Source organism: Gorilla gorilla, chromosome X (genome assembly GCF_029281585.2).
Source record: "Gorilla gorilla gorilla isolate KB3781 chromosome X, NHGRI_mGorGor1-v2.1_pri, whole genome shotgun sequence".
NCBI classification, from domain to species: Eukaryota; Metazoa; Chordata; class Mammalia; order Primates; family Hominidae; genus Gorilla; species Gorilla gorilla.
In genome coordinates this window covers 19,485,530-19,501,812 of record NC_073247.2, presented here as the reverse complement: position 1 = coordinate 19,501,812, position 16,283 = coordinate 19,485,530, and the positions used below count along the sequence as shown (strand labels likewise).

The 16,283-nt window shown below is 38.4% G+C and overlaps 1 protein-coding gene across 3 annotated transcripts; it reads left to right on the top strand.

Moving 5' to 3' along the window:
* The first annotated feature begins 4,644 nt into the window (after positions 1-4,644).
* FAM9B (family with sequence similarity 9 member B) lies at positions 4,645-14,610 on the top strand. 3 transcript variants are annotated; one of them, XM_055375980.2, is made up of 9 exons: positions 4,645-4,949; positions 5,685-5,840; positions 6,342-6,462; positions 6,642-6,673; positions 8,442-8,541; positions 9,388-9,499; positions 10,887-10,986; positions 13,258-13,357; positions 13,464-13,809. In XM_055375980.2, exons 2-7 carry the CDS (start codon positions 5,813-5,815, stop codon positions 10,971-10,973), a joined length of 480 nt encoding a protein of 159 aa, XP_055231955.1. In that variant the 5' UTR covers positions 4,645-4,949; positions 5,685-5,812; the 3' UTR covers positions 10,974-10,986; positions 13,258-13,357; positions 13,464-13,809. The 3 variants fall into 3 exon arrangements, with proteins under 3 accessions (XP_055231955.1, XP_018874606.3, XP_055231954.1); XM_019019061.4 differs by having other exon boundaries at positions 4,658-4,949; positions 5,724-5,840; positions 13,464-14,610; XM_055375979.2 differs by lacking the exon at positions 4,645-4,949 and having other exon boundaries at positions 5,555-5,840.
* Positions 14,611-16,283: the final 1,673 nt, after the last annotated feature.

Genomic DNA, 16,283 nt, shown 5'->3' with positions numbered 1-16,283 from the left:
ATAAAGAGTTTTTGTTGACTTCTGAGTTCCATTCTCTGTAGTAACCTGTGATTGTGTAGGGAGACAGCACATCAGAAACTCCATCGTGTTAACAAGGAATTATGGAGACCTTCAGGGATTACATAAAGACACTAATTCATTTCAAATATACAGACCAGTGTTGTCTGCACATAATTTAGAAAGGAGCTAGCCTCTACTATACAAATCAGGAACCTGTTTTTCTAGGCCGAGAAAAAAGTTTTTTTTTTTTTAAACTAGCAGGCCAGAATGCTGTGGCAACGTCTCTCTGGGAGGCCCAGGCAATTATTTGCAACCTTGTCTTTCATTAGCATAGTGCAGAGCATTTAGGACTCATAAAAATACCACTTAGCAGAATGTTGCAAGTTCAAGTACTCTGTGAGTTGTGGCTTTTTCGTTATTATTTTTCTGTTTTAAAGATAAAAAGCTACATTAATTTCAATTTTGTTGGATTCAATATGGTCAGTGTACATTGAGTGCTCCGTATTGTACGGATACCTGGGAAACTGTTCTGGACCTTCAGATGTAGTTTAATGGGGAATATGACTTCCCAGATAACTGCAATATAAGGCAAATTTCCCATGACAGATAAAAGCTCTAAATGGGTTGCAAAGAGAAAGAGTGTCTCACATATTTAAAAGCACTGGGTGAATGGCTACATTAAAGAGGAAACATTTAGGGTAGGTTTGAAATTCTGATAGGATTTGTCTGCCTAGGAAGGAACATTAATAATATCAGAGGCATGTGGGGTAAAGTTTGGTTTTCCTGGAGAGCAGTCAAATAAAAGGAGAGCCATGTGACAAACTTGAAACGTGTTTGAAGTCCTAATCTGGAGGTCTTTGGAGGTTGGCATTTGGAAAATGCTAACCTACCTTTGTTCCGGTTTGGAACATTTGTGCTTTATGAAGAGCTCAACTTTGTGTCTGATATGGTTTGGCTCTGTTTCCCCACCTAAGTCTCATGTCAAATTGTAATCCTCATGCTGGAGGAGAGGCCTGGTGGGAGGTGATTGGATCCTGGGGTCAGACTTCCCCCTTGCTGTTTTCTTGATGGTGAGTGAGTTCTCACGAAATCTGGTTGTTTAAAAGTGTGTAGCACCTTCCCCTTCACTCTCTTACTCCTGCTCCGCCATGTGAAGATGTTGCCTGCTTCCCCTTCACCTTCCACCATAATTGTAAGTTTCCTGGGGCCTCCCCAGCCATGCTTGCTGTACAGCCTGTGGAACCGTGAGTCAGCTAAACCTCTTGTCTTCATAAATTACCCAGTCTTGGTTCTTTATAGCAATTTGAGAATGGACTAATACAGTGTCCAAGCCACTCATTAGTCTGGTACATCATTTTCCCTGACCTCCTTCCTCCTGGACCCGGTCACAACATCTTTATACCTCTGTTTTTCTGTATCTGGATATAATAATTTCTTTTAAATTATGTTTTAATTTAATTTCCCTATAATCTAATTCCTTAATACATTTAGATTGTTTTAATAAAACAAATGCTAGTTTGCACACAAAGATAAATGAAATGTTAAAGCATGATACAAATATTCTTACTGGGAAAGTATTCATATCAGAATTTATGAAAGGAATATAAAACATAGAAAATATAAAGAAAATCTTTCTGAGATTTTGAACTTAGCCTTCTCAGATTCCTACTAACTGCAACCAGATTTAGGCTCCCTTTATACCAAAACCAAACAAACTAACAACAAGAAAAGACAATACGAAAGAAAGATAGAATTTTGAAGCACTCTTAAAGCCTTCAAGGAGACATTGTTAAAGTTTCATTTTAAGAACTGTGAAGAAAAGTAAAAGGAGTTTATGTTATTTAATCTGTAGAAAAGTAGCTGAGGTATTCAGTACAATATCATGGGTCAAGACTGAACTCATTCTCTGAGTGTGCATAGCTTCTAGGGCAGGAATTCAAAATGATCTGGAACTTAAAACAGCCTGAAACAGCTCTAAGGTGGTTTTTCCAGTGCTCTGGGCAACAGTTTCCAGACCACAGCTCCCTTTCTCTCTTCTCAAATACAACACCATTATGCTTTAATGCACCAGAATGGAACATTACCTTGCATGCTTTACTCACACTGAATGTGAAAAATATATCATGTGAACATTTATTTTAAATTTTGAAGATACTTTGAAGATCATTTAGTGCTGGCTCTCATATTAAACAAACAAACAAACAAAAAACCAGGCCAGGCGCAGTGGTTCATGCCTGTAATCCCAGCACTTTGGCAGGCCGAGGCAGACAGATCACTTGAGGTCAGCAGTTTGAGACCAGCCTGGCCAACATGGTGAAACCCCGTCTCTACTGAAAATACAAAATTAGCCGGGCTTGGTGGCGGGCGCCTGTAATCCCAGCTACTCTGGAGGCTGAAGCAGGAGAATCGCTTGAACTCGGGAAGCAGAGGTTGCAGTGAGCCGAGATCCCGCCACTGCACTCCAGCCTGGGCAACAAGAGCAAAACTCCATTTCAAAAAAACAAACAACAAACATCACACACACACACACACACACACACACACATTTACATGCAGGTGTGTACACACACAACAACAAGAAAACGTTTCTCCTATTTGCTAATGTAAGTCTTTCTAATTTTTTTTTAAATTTTATTATTATTATACTTTAAGTTTTAGGGTACATGTGCACAACGTGCAGGTTTGTTACATATGTATACATGTGCCATGTTGGTGTGCTGCACCCATTAACTCATCATTTAGCATTAGGTATATCTCCTAATGCTATCCCTTCCCTCTCCCCCCACCCCACAACAGTCCCCGGAGTGTGATGTTCCCCTTCCTGTGTCCATGTGTTCTCATTGTTCAATTCCCACCTATGAATGAGAACATGCGGTGTTTGGTTTTTTGTCCTTGCGATAGTTTGCTGAGAATGAAGTCTTTCTAATTTTTTAATCTTTTGGGAAACTGTAGGTAGAATAGAAGATAGTAATGGCCGAGGAAGTACTATAGGATGTGGTGAGGGTTCATTGGTTGAAAGTGAAAGAAAATGCTCACTCTACTGCCAAGAGAGCAATTTAAGATACTATGCCTGTATCTAAGACAATACATTTGTATTTGGTCTCTCCTGGACAGACAGAGCTTAAACTCTCATATCACTATTCATTTTCATTGATTGTTTTGCTTTTATTTTCTACGGTTTTGGGTTTAGGCACATTGATGCTGTGTTAAGCACAAAATGATTCATGTGAGATTGTCAGAGTAGATTGTGCCCTTCTCTTGTTCAGTGTACTCTGCCTTTAGTTTATTCATTTATTTTTTGCATTATTTTACATTCGTGAGATATCAATTCTCAGATCCATATTTTCCTTTTCTTCATATTTTTCTGATATGTACTTTTTGTATCATTTTGTTTAATTCCATTCTTACATGCAGCATATACTTAGGTTTTTATTTTGATCCAACTTGGAAGTCATTTCCTTTAGAATGCGAGTTTATCTCATTCATATTTCTTGCTCAACAGATTCACTTGGCCTTAATTCTGTTCCTTTATGTTATGTTATGGTCTCTGTAGTATTTTCTTTATTTTCCAACTTTTACTACAGGATTTGTATGCTTTGTGTGTGCTCTTTTTGGTTATATAGGCATTTAAGGCTGTGGATTAGTTTTCCTGATGACTGCCTTTATAATTTCAATAATATAATGAAACTCTGTATCTTGATTTACAAACTTTAGGCAATATTTATTCACTCCCAACTCCGAAACAACTCTCTCCCTATTACAGGGGACAGGAGGTGGGGAAAAGCTGAGTTAATGATAAGTATTAAGGCATTAATTTGTGGGTGAAGGTTGTGGCATATGTCTGGATAAGTCTGGAGTATGAAGGTTTGTGGGCAAGTCTGGGGCATGAGGATGAGAAAGAAAAGTAGTGAGGAAACAAAAAAGGTTTTGGGCTGGGCATGGTGGCTCACGCCTGTAATCCCAGCACTTTGGGAGGCCAAGGCATGCGGATCAACTGAGGTCAGGAGTTCGAGACCAGCCTGGACAACATGGTGAAACCCTGTCTCTACCGAATATGCAATAATAATAATAATAATAATAATAATAATAACAACAACAACAACAACAACAACAACAGGGCGTGGTGTCGGGCTCCTGTAATCCCAGCTCCTCGGGAGGCTGAGGCAGGAGAATCGCTTGAACCTGGGAAGGGGAGATTGTGGTGAGCTGAGATCTTGCCACTGCACTCCAGCCTGGGCGATAGAGTGAGACTCAAGTCTCAAAAACAAACAAACACAAACGATAAAAGCACAATCCATTGATTAAAAAGGACGCAGCTGGGCATGTTGGAAGCACACAGGGCATGGGAGGGAGCCTGGGCTCCACCCACAGGGTGATGGCCATTCTAGTCAAAGGGGCAGGGGTGGCTGGAACAAGCCCCAGGGCGAGGTTCTAGGTCCTGTCCACTTGGCCTCCATCCCAAGTCCTTGTGTCCCTCCCCAGGAGGAGAAGCTGAAAGATTGTGGGGACAGAGGCCCCAAAGGGCCACCCCCACCCCAGTCCACAGCAACCATGGGCTGTCACTTAGGGGAAGGGTGAGGGCGTGCCAGCAGGGGGCCTCGCCCCACGCAGCCCGTCACACGCATGTGCACTGAGCCGACCAATGAGCGAGGAGCGCAGGAAGTCCTGCCTGCAGCTCTCACGAGAACTGAGGACCCGTTTTCTTTTCTTTTCTTTTCTTTTCTTTTCTTTTCTTTTTGTTTTTTTGTTTTGTTTTTTTTGGGACGGAGTCTGGCTCTTGCTGCCTAGGCTGCAGTGCAGTGGTGTGATCTGGGCTCACTGCTACCTCCGCCTCCTGGGTTCAAGCAATTCTCCTGCCTCAGCTTCCTGAGACGACCCGTTTTCTAAGAGGTCCTAGTGGTGCCGCTGCCTGCAGGTTCTTTGAGGGCGCCACATCAGGGGTCCCTCAGGTGAAGCACTCGCGGTGGGGAGGCGGGAACGCAGGCACGAGGCCCTCTGGGAACCAGGGTGTGAAGCGCTGGGCAGCCCGCCGACCTGTGAGGAAATGGCCCCAGCGTCGTCGCCTGGGGCCTGGGTCAGGGCGAGGCCCTGAGGTTGGGCTGGGGTAGGCCAGGGCAGGGAGGGAGCTGGAGCTGCCTGGGTGATCCCTAGGGCCCGGGAGGGTCCTGGGGGCTTGTGCATGTGTTGGGGGGAGGGGCCGAGGGGGGGAGAAGTGGGAGTGAGGCAGGGGTGTTGTGGGGGACAGTCTGAGTGGGGCCCTCCTGCCCGGCCGCCCGTCAGGACAGGACACTTGGGGTCACCGGGGGTCCCCTGTGCGTCCAGGCGGGCGAGTGGCAGTGCAGCCCCTGACATTCCCCTAGAGGTGGCTGGGGAGATCCTGTGTCACCCAGCGGCCCTCCCAGCCACATGGGGTCGCTGGGTGACTCAGAGGTAGGGCTGAGTTCTGTCCCAAAGGCGCGGCGAGGATCCCGCAGAGGCCGTGGAGTTCAGGTGTGAGGGGCAGCTGTGAGCTTTGCAGCCAGCCCCGGGGACAGGCTGGACGGGCTGGACGGGCTGGACGGGCCAGGACAGGAGGGGACACTGGCATCTTTTCCGTCCCCTCCTGCTCCCACATGAGACCCAGGGCGGGCCAGCCCCACCCTTCTTGAACCTGTGATCCCAATGGCTTTCCTTTCCGATGCCAGGTTTCCTTAGCTTCCTTAGTGTGTCTTTGCGCTCACCAGGTTCGGGGATCGCCTCTAGCTTCCCAGGACAGCCAGCCACGGATCCTGTGGGCAGGAGGGCTGCCAAGGCCCAGTTGGAGGCTCAATTTATGGCGGCCTGGGGGAAGAAGCATGCAGGTAAATACAGCCCAAGGGGACCCGGAAGAAGGTGCACGCCCAAGAGGACGGTCTGTCTGCTTTCTGCGCTGGGGGCACAGGGGCAGCCCGAGGCCCCAGGCCCCTTCGTGGCTCTGGAGTACATTGTGCACATGCTAAGATGCGCCAGGTTTTCAAAGCAGGCTCAAGGGCCTTAGGCTTCCCGTGGAAGGCTCCCCCTCATAGCAGGGTTACAGATGCTCTCAGAGCAGCTCTTCTCCATGGGTGCAGTCCTGACATCCAAGGGGTCTGACCTGTAGTACGTTGTTTACTGGAACTTGAACCCGAAGGGCTTCCAAAAGTCCCTCGATAAAATGGTCAGGAGCCAGTGATTCCATGTATAGCTCTGCTTTAAAGCTTTAATTGGCAGAGAGCCAAAAAAAAAAAAAAAAAAAAAGTCTACAACTAGTACATTTCTCCACAAAAAATGTCCACAGCAGCATCTTCCTCTAAAAAAGGTTTGTCTTTTACATTTTAATGCAGGAAAGGATCCAGTCCGTGATGAATGTGAGGAAAGAAACTGTTTTACAGAAATAAGGAGGGAAGATGTAACTGATGAGCATGGGGAAAGAGAACCTTTTGCTGAAACAGATGAACACACGGGGTAAAGTGTTTAAGTCACTTTTGCCTGTCGGATAGGGTCTTTTAGGAAAAGTCAGCTTTGGACCATGTCATCACTGTTCTATTCTATGCAGAACATTTCACATAAGACATTTCTTTTCCCAACAAACATGGCATTTTGTGTAGTATTTTGTTAAAATTTTGATGTAACTTTTTTTACAGGGCTGATACCAAGAAGCCAGAAGATACTGCAGGTATGTTTTAGGAGTTATCTGTAGTTTATGAAAATTGTTTTCAGTCATACAACTGTTGCAGCAGGTTATATGAATTAGTGGACGACAAGACTGTCTTAAATGGCTTCTCATATGTAGCATTTAACATACATATTTAATGTAATCTATTTGATAAATTTTTCTTACCTTTTTGATTGTTGATGTGGAATGTGAGAATGCTTCTAATAATGGTGAAGCGAGATGGATGGCTTTTCTTTCATACATGTGGAAATTTAATTGTTTGGAGGATATTAGAGGACATTGGAGGAGAAACAGCTCTATTCGTTCCTTTTAGTATACACAGATTAAGTCATGTATCAGTGGTTTTTTTTAGCTTTTACTTTAAGTTTGGGGGTACATGTGCAGGTTTGTTATATAGATAAATTGCATGTCACAGGGTTTGGTATACAGATTATTTTGTCACCCAGTTTATAAGCATAGTACCTGATAGGTGGTCTTTGATCCTCACCCTCCTCCTACCCTCCACCCTCAAGTAGGCCCAGTTGTCTGTTGTTCCTCTCTTCCTGTCCGTCTGTACTCAGAGTTTTTAATATGAGTTTTTCATGTTCCTAATTTAGCTGTTCTATTGTCACAGCTTTCTGATTTTGTTTTCTTTAAAGTACAAGAGAAAATTGAATTTTCTAAAATCATTTTCTATTATTATTCCAGTAATAAACTGTGTAGTAGAAAAGTAAGGACAACTTTTCTACCTAGTGAGAAACATGTAATTGGATCCAAAAACTCATAAACTTTATATTGCTGTGTGAAATATTAGTTACACTGTTATAGGACCATATTGTCAAAAAAGTTTGAGAAAATTTCTGTAGAGATGATGGAGACAATACTCTTATTTTTAAAAAGCTCAATTCAGTTTTCAGCTCTTCTCTAGTGATGATTCATACAAGCAGTATATTTGGAAAGCTTGGTGACAAAGTGCTGGTTTTGTGAGCTGCCTAATACATTGGGCGTTATAGATGGAGACTGTATGTAAAGAATATTTGCATTGTGGTACAAATCTTTTATGATTGCTGAAAATTATTATTAGCAATTGATGGTAGAGCTCTGATGTGAAATCATGTTTAGGAAAGCATTCCTTGCAGTATTGCAGTTTTCTGAAACACAGCACTATGGGTACAAATGTCATAAAAAGCTCCAAGAAAATATTTCAAAAGTGTTTTTGAATGTATTTCTTTACCTAAACCTAAATTTTTATACTCATGGCCATTGCTTCTTTTATTAAAATACAGTTAATAGCATCAATCACTAGATTGCTTAAAAATGCTTTTCTTATTGTGCATTAAGTTATTTCTACCCTTTGGAGGGTTTTATTATATAAGATACTTTTTTGTGTGCTTTACATAATGAATTGTGCAGTATTTCATGGAAGCATCTCCTTTGAATTGTAGGACATTTTATAAATGTAGAAATTAAAGTCTGTGCTTATAACTCTTTCTGCACATTTAAAAAATAGAGACTTTTAATTATTTGCTTTTTTTCATCATCTGTCAATTAAGTGATTTTCAGTTATACCAACTGGAATTGAAATGCGAATGTTAATACCTGAAAGGTTTTACAGAAAATAAGTGAGTAAATCTTGCTTTTTGAAATGATCTTTGAATTTTATATTTTAAATATCCTTCTGATATTGCTGAACCATAAAGTCCCATATTGATGTCAGTATATGCAAAGAAACTACTTTTCAACATTAACTTTTAATCCATTTTCATTTACTATCTAACTGACATTAAAGAGGATCTTACTGCAAAAAGAAAAAGGATGAAAATGGATAAAGCTTGCAGCAAAACAAAGAACAAAAGTAAACATGCTTTGAGAAAAAAACAACTTAAAAGGTATGACTGTTGGCTTTTTTGCATAATGATATTTATATCATTTCTTTGTATTAGTTGGTGCAAATAATTTCAAAAACTATCCTGTACATATTGGCGTCTCTAGTGAACAACATATTTTACTTGATTGTTCTCTAAGTAGGTAAGTTTCTTTAGTTTTATAACCTCAGTTTAACAGAATTAAGAGATATTACCTAGAAGCCAATGAAGATGACCTCTTTTTGCCTTCCAGATAAAAATAGCCTTCCTGTAAAATTAATGTTTATCCATTTCTAGAAATATGGTAGCTGCATATAAGATAAATGTTCTCAATGTTTAGTCTGTAGATCCTTAACGATACTCAATTATGTAGAAAGGGATAACCTTATGTTGTAAATAAGTTATCTATTTTAGTTAAATTGTTTTCACTATTTCTTTTACAAAATCATTGGTGTGCCAAAGTGGAGAAAGAGTTAAGTGAAGTATTTCTTTTGGGAAATCTTACGGGATGAATGGCTATGATATTCTTGAACCTACTTATGAGAACCCATATGTTATTCAGTAAGAGGAAATGGAAAGTAAACTGCTCTTAGAGAAAATGGATGTTTCTGGGAAAGTTATAGTGCAGTAAACCCTCCTTTGTCTTCAGCAGGTAAAGAATGTAAGATAGCTGCTCTAGTAGTCAGGAAGAAAAGAATCCTTTCAAAATGAGAGTAACTCATTTCACTTTTTTCCAAAAAGAAGATTTCAGCTGCTATTACTCCCTTGCTACTTTATAGTACAAATTATGTCAAGTCAGTTTGGGTTTGAATAGGATTAATTTTTCATCTCTCTATGACGTATGACCGTGTTACTTATTATGTGTTACAGGCAGAAACGTGATTATCTACATTCTCTGAAGTTGCTAAATGTCCTTGAAGAATACATCACAGACGAGCAGAAAGAGGAAGAAGAAGAAGAGGGAAAAGAGGAAGAACTAATTGTTGGTATCATGCTTAGTTAGCTTTATGTATAACCTGTTATATCAGTGTCTCAGGTAGTAATAGTTCATGCAGAAATCCAGCAAAGAAGGAAGAGCACATGAGCCCAGAGAGGGGGGCCCGTTAGTGGACTCATGGACTAGGGGAATATAATTGCCACGCAGCATTAGGGGTCCAACTGAAGTCAGCATCATAACGATGAAGACGTTAAAGTAAGCCCAGTTGGCATATTTGTGCAAGCACAGCTGTAGGGTTGGAATTTCCTGGGTCGGGGTGTAGCCGAGCAGATTGATAGAGGGAGAGTTGGGCAGGGAATAGATGCAGGGATGGGGATATGATGACTGGCTGTGGAATTTCAGCTGGGACTGAGTTATCTGAGCACACGGGGGTGGGCAATGGGCAGTAAAAAGTGCTCCATTCAGTGGGTGTCAGGTCCCAACAGACTCCTGAGCTGTAGTACTGAAGTGAGTGACCTACGATGGCAGGGAGGTAGTGGCTGTATGTTGGGAAGATGGAGAAACAGCTGAGTACAGTGGTCAAGGGCTGGGACTATGCATCCACACTGCTTGGGATCCAACTCTAGCTTGACCATTGCTAGCTCGGAAACCATGGAAAAATTATTTATCTCTGTGCTAGCTCAGAAACCGTGGGCAAATTATTTATCTCAGCTTGACCATTGCTAGCTCGGAAACCATGGGCAAATTATCTTATCTACGAAAGGAGACATGGTAAGAGTACCTACGTCAGAGTTGTTTGGAGGATCAAAGGGTTTCTGTGTAACAGGTTTATTTTAAGTTTTTCAGGATGTGATCTGACCCATGGTTGCTCTTTATCATTGCTATTATTAATATTACATAGGTGTTGAAGTCATTGGGAATGATAAAATCTAGGGGATGACTGTGTGAGTGAGTGCCACGTAGAGGAGAGGAGAACACTGTTGTTGGAGATTAGGTCAGGGTGCAGAAAGGCAATCATTATTGGGTGGTTCATCTATGTGCATATTGAAATGACCGAGATTTAATATGTGCTCAAAATCTTAGAAAGAATGTTTCTTAGTTAATTTCTGTATCGATCTTACCTATCTGTGGTCAACAAATTATAGGAAGGTTCATCAAATACTCTTCATTGGAAATCAAGAATTAGGACATATGTGTTGATATGTAAAAGTGAGAAAATTCTTTACTTAATGACTGATAAAAAAGGTTAATACATCATTTTAGCATGTGATTGGTGAACACAATTGTTTAAAATTAGTCCTAAATGTTGTCTAAAAGAAAGTGTTCAGAGGTATTGATTTAAACAGTATTCCTTTAAAGCTAATGCAGAATTATGTTTTGTAAGTATTAAAATTTACCCAATTTTTATCACTATTTTGTTTTGGGATTCTAGAGAATATTTCAAGAACAACAGAAGAGGTGGCAACAATATAGAAGTGTTATGAGAGAGAGGCTTGAAAGAGATGAAGCTGCTACGTGACCAATTCGTAAAGGTCTGTTCTATTTGGTAACATAATACATTATAAAATACAACACGTGCATAATAGAAGACAGTCTGCTTGTTTCTGAATGTATGGAAAGACATTTGATTATACATTTCAAATTACTTAGCATTTTCACTTTGAATGTATTGTTCCAGATATAATATAATTGGTAAATGTATTTTTAGGATTCATGAATAGTTTGTGGGAGTTATTTAGAACAGGAAAAGGTAAATTGGAAATTTTACCTAGAAATACACATCTTATGTATAAAATTGACACTTTATTAACACATTAACCTATTTATGCCAGAGGTTGCAAATTTTTTTTGTGTGTGAAAAATCAGACCTTGGCCATGACCTTGAGCAGTAGGATATATATGATTCCCACAAGCTTAGCGTTCCAATAATGGAACACTAGGCATAAATGGGTTTTAATGAAGATTTTATTTTCAGTTTTCAGGACATCAGTGACAAATCTATGGTGGAAGGCAAGAGGTCCATAAATCCTTTCTGGATGGCTTTTTTACTTGTGTTGTTTCAAGAGTTTTAGTTAAATAGGAAGTAGGCAAGCGTAACTACTGTGTGTCTTTTTTATTTCTTGCTGAAACACAGGAGTGTTTTATGGCATATTCACTTACAAAATTATTAGTAATGGTTTTACATGACAATTTGTAATCATAAGAGATGGTTCAGATGTATAACAGAATGGGAAAGCCAGCAGATTATTAACACGTTGTGAATTGCGAATTATCTGCTGTTGTACAGCACATTAGCAAATTGTCATCAGACAATGACCTCTTCTTCATGTAGATGTAGATAATTTAGGAAGCAATGGAATCTTTTTTGGGGAGATCTGGTATTCTTTTTAATAACCTTGGAAAACACGTGTTCATATGTCACTTCTCTACACTAACTGAGATGTGTTAAATAAACTGGGAAAAGAGTTTGAAAATAAAATTTTCAAGCAACTTGAGGATTATCTATACACAAACAGTTATTTAAATAGAAGTCACAAGTAGAGAACATGTTGCTATAATGTTCCCCAGATACCATTTATTAATTGGTATGAACATGAGACTAGAAGTTTTCCTGTCAGTATTAATGTTTCATGTTACCACTTAGGAACTTTGCTATCATCTTGGACTCTTCTGAGTTCATTATCCTTCCCATGTAGTTATCACGAGGCAAGTTTTACCTCTGCAATGGTCCTTTAATTTCTTTCTTTAAATTCCCACTGCGGCTACCCTAGTCCAAGACCTCATTCTTCCTTGCCTGTACTATTAAACTCTTTTCTGAGTTCTCTCTTCTCTTCTGAGCCATCCTTCATTGATTGGCAATATTATCTTTCTAAAACCCTTCCCTTCCTAAAATGCTTCCCAGCCCTTCCGTCTTCCCAGCCTGTCAGTGATGCCCCGTGTCAGTTCTTAGATATTCAGAGACTCTCCCCTTTACATGACCCCCTCTTAGGCTTGTTTTGCCGCCTTCTGTCTTTCCTCCCACTTCTCCAGGTTGACCGCCTTCCCTGAAGGAACTCACCGTTACTCCCATGCTTTGCTCATGCTCTTCCCTCCCAATGCTTTTAAAATCTTTTTTTGACTGAAACCTTTCGCCAACTAAATCAACATCAGTCTCCATTTTTGGCTACACGCCCGAGTGAGTTGCCCTTCCATAGCAGTTACACAAGTTTTGTATTACTTGTTTTTTATTTGTGCATTTGCTCATGTCATAGAAATATGGAAGATTGTGTATTCATTTTTTACATCTTCCTCAGCATTAACATACAACATTTTAGGGAGTAGGAACTGTTGAACTATTTGTTGAGTAAAGAGTATATATTTCAAACACAGTTACGTTTTCTCTAACTTGAGGTCATATCACCAAACATTTTATCCCTTCAATGGAAACCATGTTATGTAGGCTATTGCTGATAATACATGGGTCACTACCTGCTGAAAAAAATATAATATTTCATGATATAAGCCTGCCCGTCTTTTTCTGTCTTCGCTCCATCTTGACCTTAAGATGTTCTTCAACCCATTTTATGTAAGCAAAGTACATGACTGTTGGACCTGCTAAAATAATATGTCACTGAAATCTGGCATTAAAAAATTTAAGTGGGTATTTGGAGCTCCATGTATTGATTATAGTTTTTTCTATTTGAAATGAATAACTGGCATCCTTTGAATATTAAAAGCTGTTTCCTTTTGACATTTAATTAACCCTGTTTAAAATGCGAGATATAAAGTGGTGCTTTGTCAGTGAACTAGACTTTTTCTTTTAGGCTCTTGAGGACTTTGAAGACCTTTGTGACAGAGTTTTTTCCGATGAAGACAGTGAACTTGATAACTAGACATGTTTTTAAATAAAATCATGTCAGAACTGTAAGTAGTGCATATTTAATATTAAAAACTCAGGATTGATGTAGCACTGGAATATTTTATTTGCAGAAATGTGTATTACAATTACTTAAATTTTTTTTTGAAACAGCTTTTGGAAAAGTTGGCACTTACCCAGTTGTCTCTTCAACCTCTGTTATTCTGATGACTGAAGAAAGAACTTGAACCTATGTTATATGATACAAGCACAACTTGAGCTACAGTAAACTACATGACAGTATTTTGATAATTCTTGTATAAATCGGTATAGCTCCTCTGTCATTTGTCTGTTAAATGCCAGACCTCGTTTCTATGATCTGTTGAATGAATCCTAGACACTTCTGTGAGAAGGCATCAGTTGCACAGTTATGTACACGGTCAATTAAATTTTAACATTAAAGATAATTTAGATTTCAGTTCACCTCTGTGGATCTGTATCAGTTTCAAAAACGTAGAAAGCACGGGCATAGAAAAGTACATTTTTCTCTGATAAAAGAAGACACCAAGCCTGCCGGGTGCGGTGGCTCATGCCTGTAATTCCAGCACTTTGGGAGGCCGAGGCGGGTGGATCACTTGAGGTCGGGAGTTTGAGACCAGCCTGAACAACATGATGAAACCCCATCTCTGCTAAAAATGCCAAAATTACCCGGGCGTGGTGGCACGCACGTGTAGTTCCAGCTACTCAGGAAGCTGAGGCAGGAGGATCTCTTGAACCCGGGAGTTGGAGGTTGCAGTAAGCCAAGATTGTGCCACTGCACTCCAGCCTGGGCGACAGAGCAAGACTCTGTCTCAGAAAACAAGAAGAAGAAGACAAAAGCTATCTTATCTGTGCATTCTTTTGTATTTACTCATTAGGATAAAGAGGCAATTCCAATGAAAGTAGGACTTCAAAAAATAGATATACTCTATGGCCATATCAAAATTATTAAAAGCACCTTACTGTCTGTGTTCTTAAAAAAATTATACTACTGTAAATGATTAAGGCAACTGAGCAAGATATATTAATATCAGTGCTGAGTCACTGGTTTGTGGGTATGTCATTTCCACAGACATCAAAATGACATTTAGTTTGTTTTGGTCCATCATTCAATGATACCTCCCCTTAGAATTGAATGAAAGCATTTTGTTAACATTTATGTATGCTTACAATTATTTCACATCTGTGGCAAGGTAAATTATGTAGAGTGCTTTGTTTATCCAGTTTAATATTCGTGGATTATGTGGAAGTTTATATGGACATCTAAAAACTTGAATGATGAATTCGCCTGCCTTTCCTTTTTTTAATGTTAATGTTTTCACATGTAACAACATATAACAACATGTAAAAAGATTTTTTGCATGTAACATGTTAAAAAGATGTACATGTTTTTACATGTAAAACAATTTTACATGTAACAACGTGGAAAAAGAAATGTTCATTTGGAAACACTTTATTTAGTAAATATGAAATTCAGAATGTATATGGAGTAAGTGAAGTAAATGTATTCTTTTGCCAAGTTTCTGAAATTCCATTCATGAATCCTTCAAAACACAGTACTCCCATTGGGAGGAGAGGAGTGACTTCCTCTCATTTTTCCTCGTGCTATTTACGTTAATTGGCCCCTATATACCACTCATCTTTTCTAGGTTTTCCAAGTTTAAGAAAAAAAACAAGTTCATTCAGATTGTGTTTTTCTGCCTGCAGTCGTGTATACAGCAATAAGTGAGTCCCTATGGGGAGCATTTAATTCCTAAAGTTTGCATTTTCATAAAGGATTTTCCTTTTACCCAAAGCGTGTGTTGGTACTACTAAGTACTATGAAGTACTACTTTAAGTTTCTAAAAAGATCCTTATTTGAGATCTCTTTCAGTAGTTACAGAGCCAAAATAAGCACTGCAGAGGTCCATGTGTGAGTTCTGTTGTACATCCTGGGTTATCTGACTACTATTTACTCTATAGTGGAAGGACAAGAAAGAGGCCACAATGTACTTAATGATGGAACAGTTGATGTTTATGCCACCCCTTACTACCTCAAATGAGTAACTGTGTACTTGAAGTGATATTATTTTTAGAGACCAGGCCCAGCCAGAATGCAGTGGTACGATCATAGCTCATTGCAACCTTGACCTCCTGGGCTCAAGCGATCCTCTCACCTGAGCCTTCAGAGTGGCTGGTACCACAGGTGTGTGCACCACATCCAACTTATATATACTATATACTATATACTGTATACTATGTAATATATACTATATACTATATAATATATACTATATACTATATAATATATACTATATACTATATAATATATACTATATACTATATACTATATAATATATACAATATACTATATAATATATATACTATATACTATATAATGTATACAATATACTATATAATATATATACTATATACTATATAATATATATACTATATACTATATAATATATATACTATATACTATATACTATATACTATATACTATATAATATAATATATTATATATACTATATAATATATTATATATACTATATAATATATTATATATACTATCTAATATATATTATATATACTATCTAATATATATTATATATACTATCTAATATATATTATATATACTATCTAATATATATTATATATACTATCTAATATATATTATATATACTATCTAATATATAATATATATACTATCTAATATATAATATATATACTATATAATATATATATACTATATAATATAATATATATACTATATAATATATATATACTATATAATATAATATATATACTATATAATATATATATACTATATAATATTATATATATACTATATAATATATATATACTATATAATATATATACTATATAATATAATATATATACTATATACTATATACTATGTTATATATACTATATAATATATATACTATATACTATATTATATATACTATACTA

What these genes read in the sequence shown, in the direction of transcription:
- FAM9B (XM_055375979.2), top strand. Translation starts at nt 5,678, where the DNA reads ATGCCAGGTTTCCTTAGCTTCCTTAGTGTGTCTTTGCGCTCACCAGGT. An exon ending in GAAGCCAGAAGATACTGCAG is followed by an intron (nt 6,674 to 8,441) that starts GTATGTTTTAGG and finishes CTGACATTAAAG; the next exon opens with AGGATCTTACTGCAAAAAGA. An exon ending in GAAAAGAGGAAGAACTAATT is followed by an intron (nt 9,500 to 10,886) that starts GTTGGTATCATG and finishes TTGGGATTCTAG; the next exon opens with AGAATATTTCAAGAACAACA.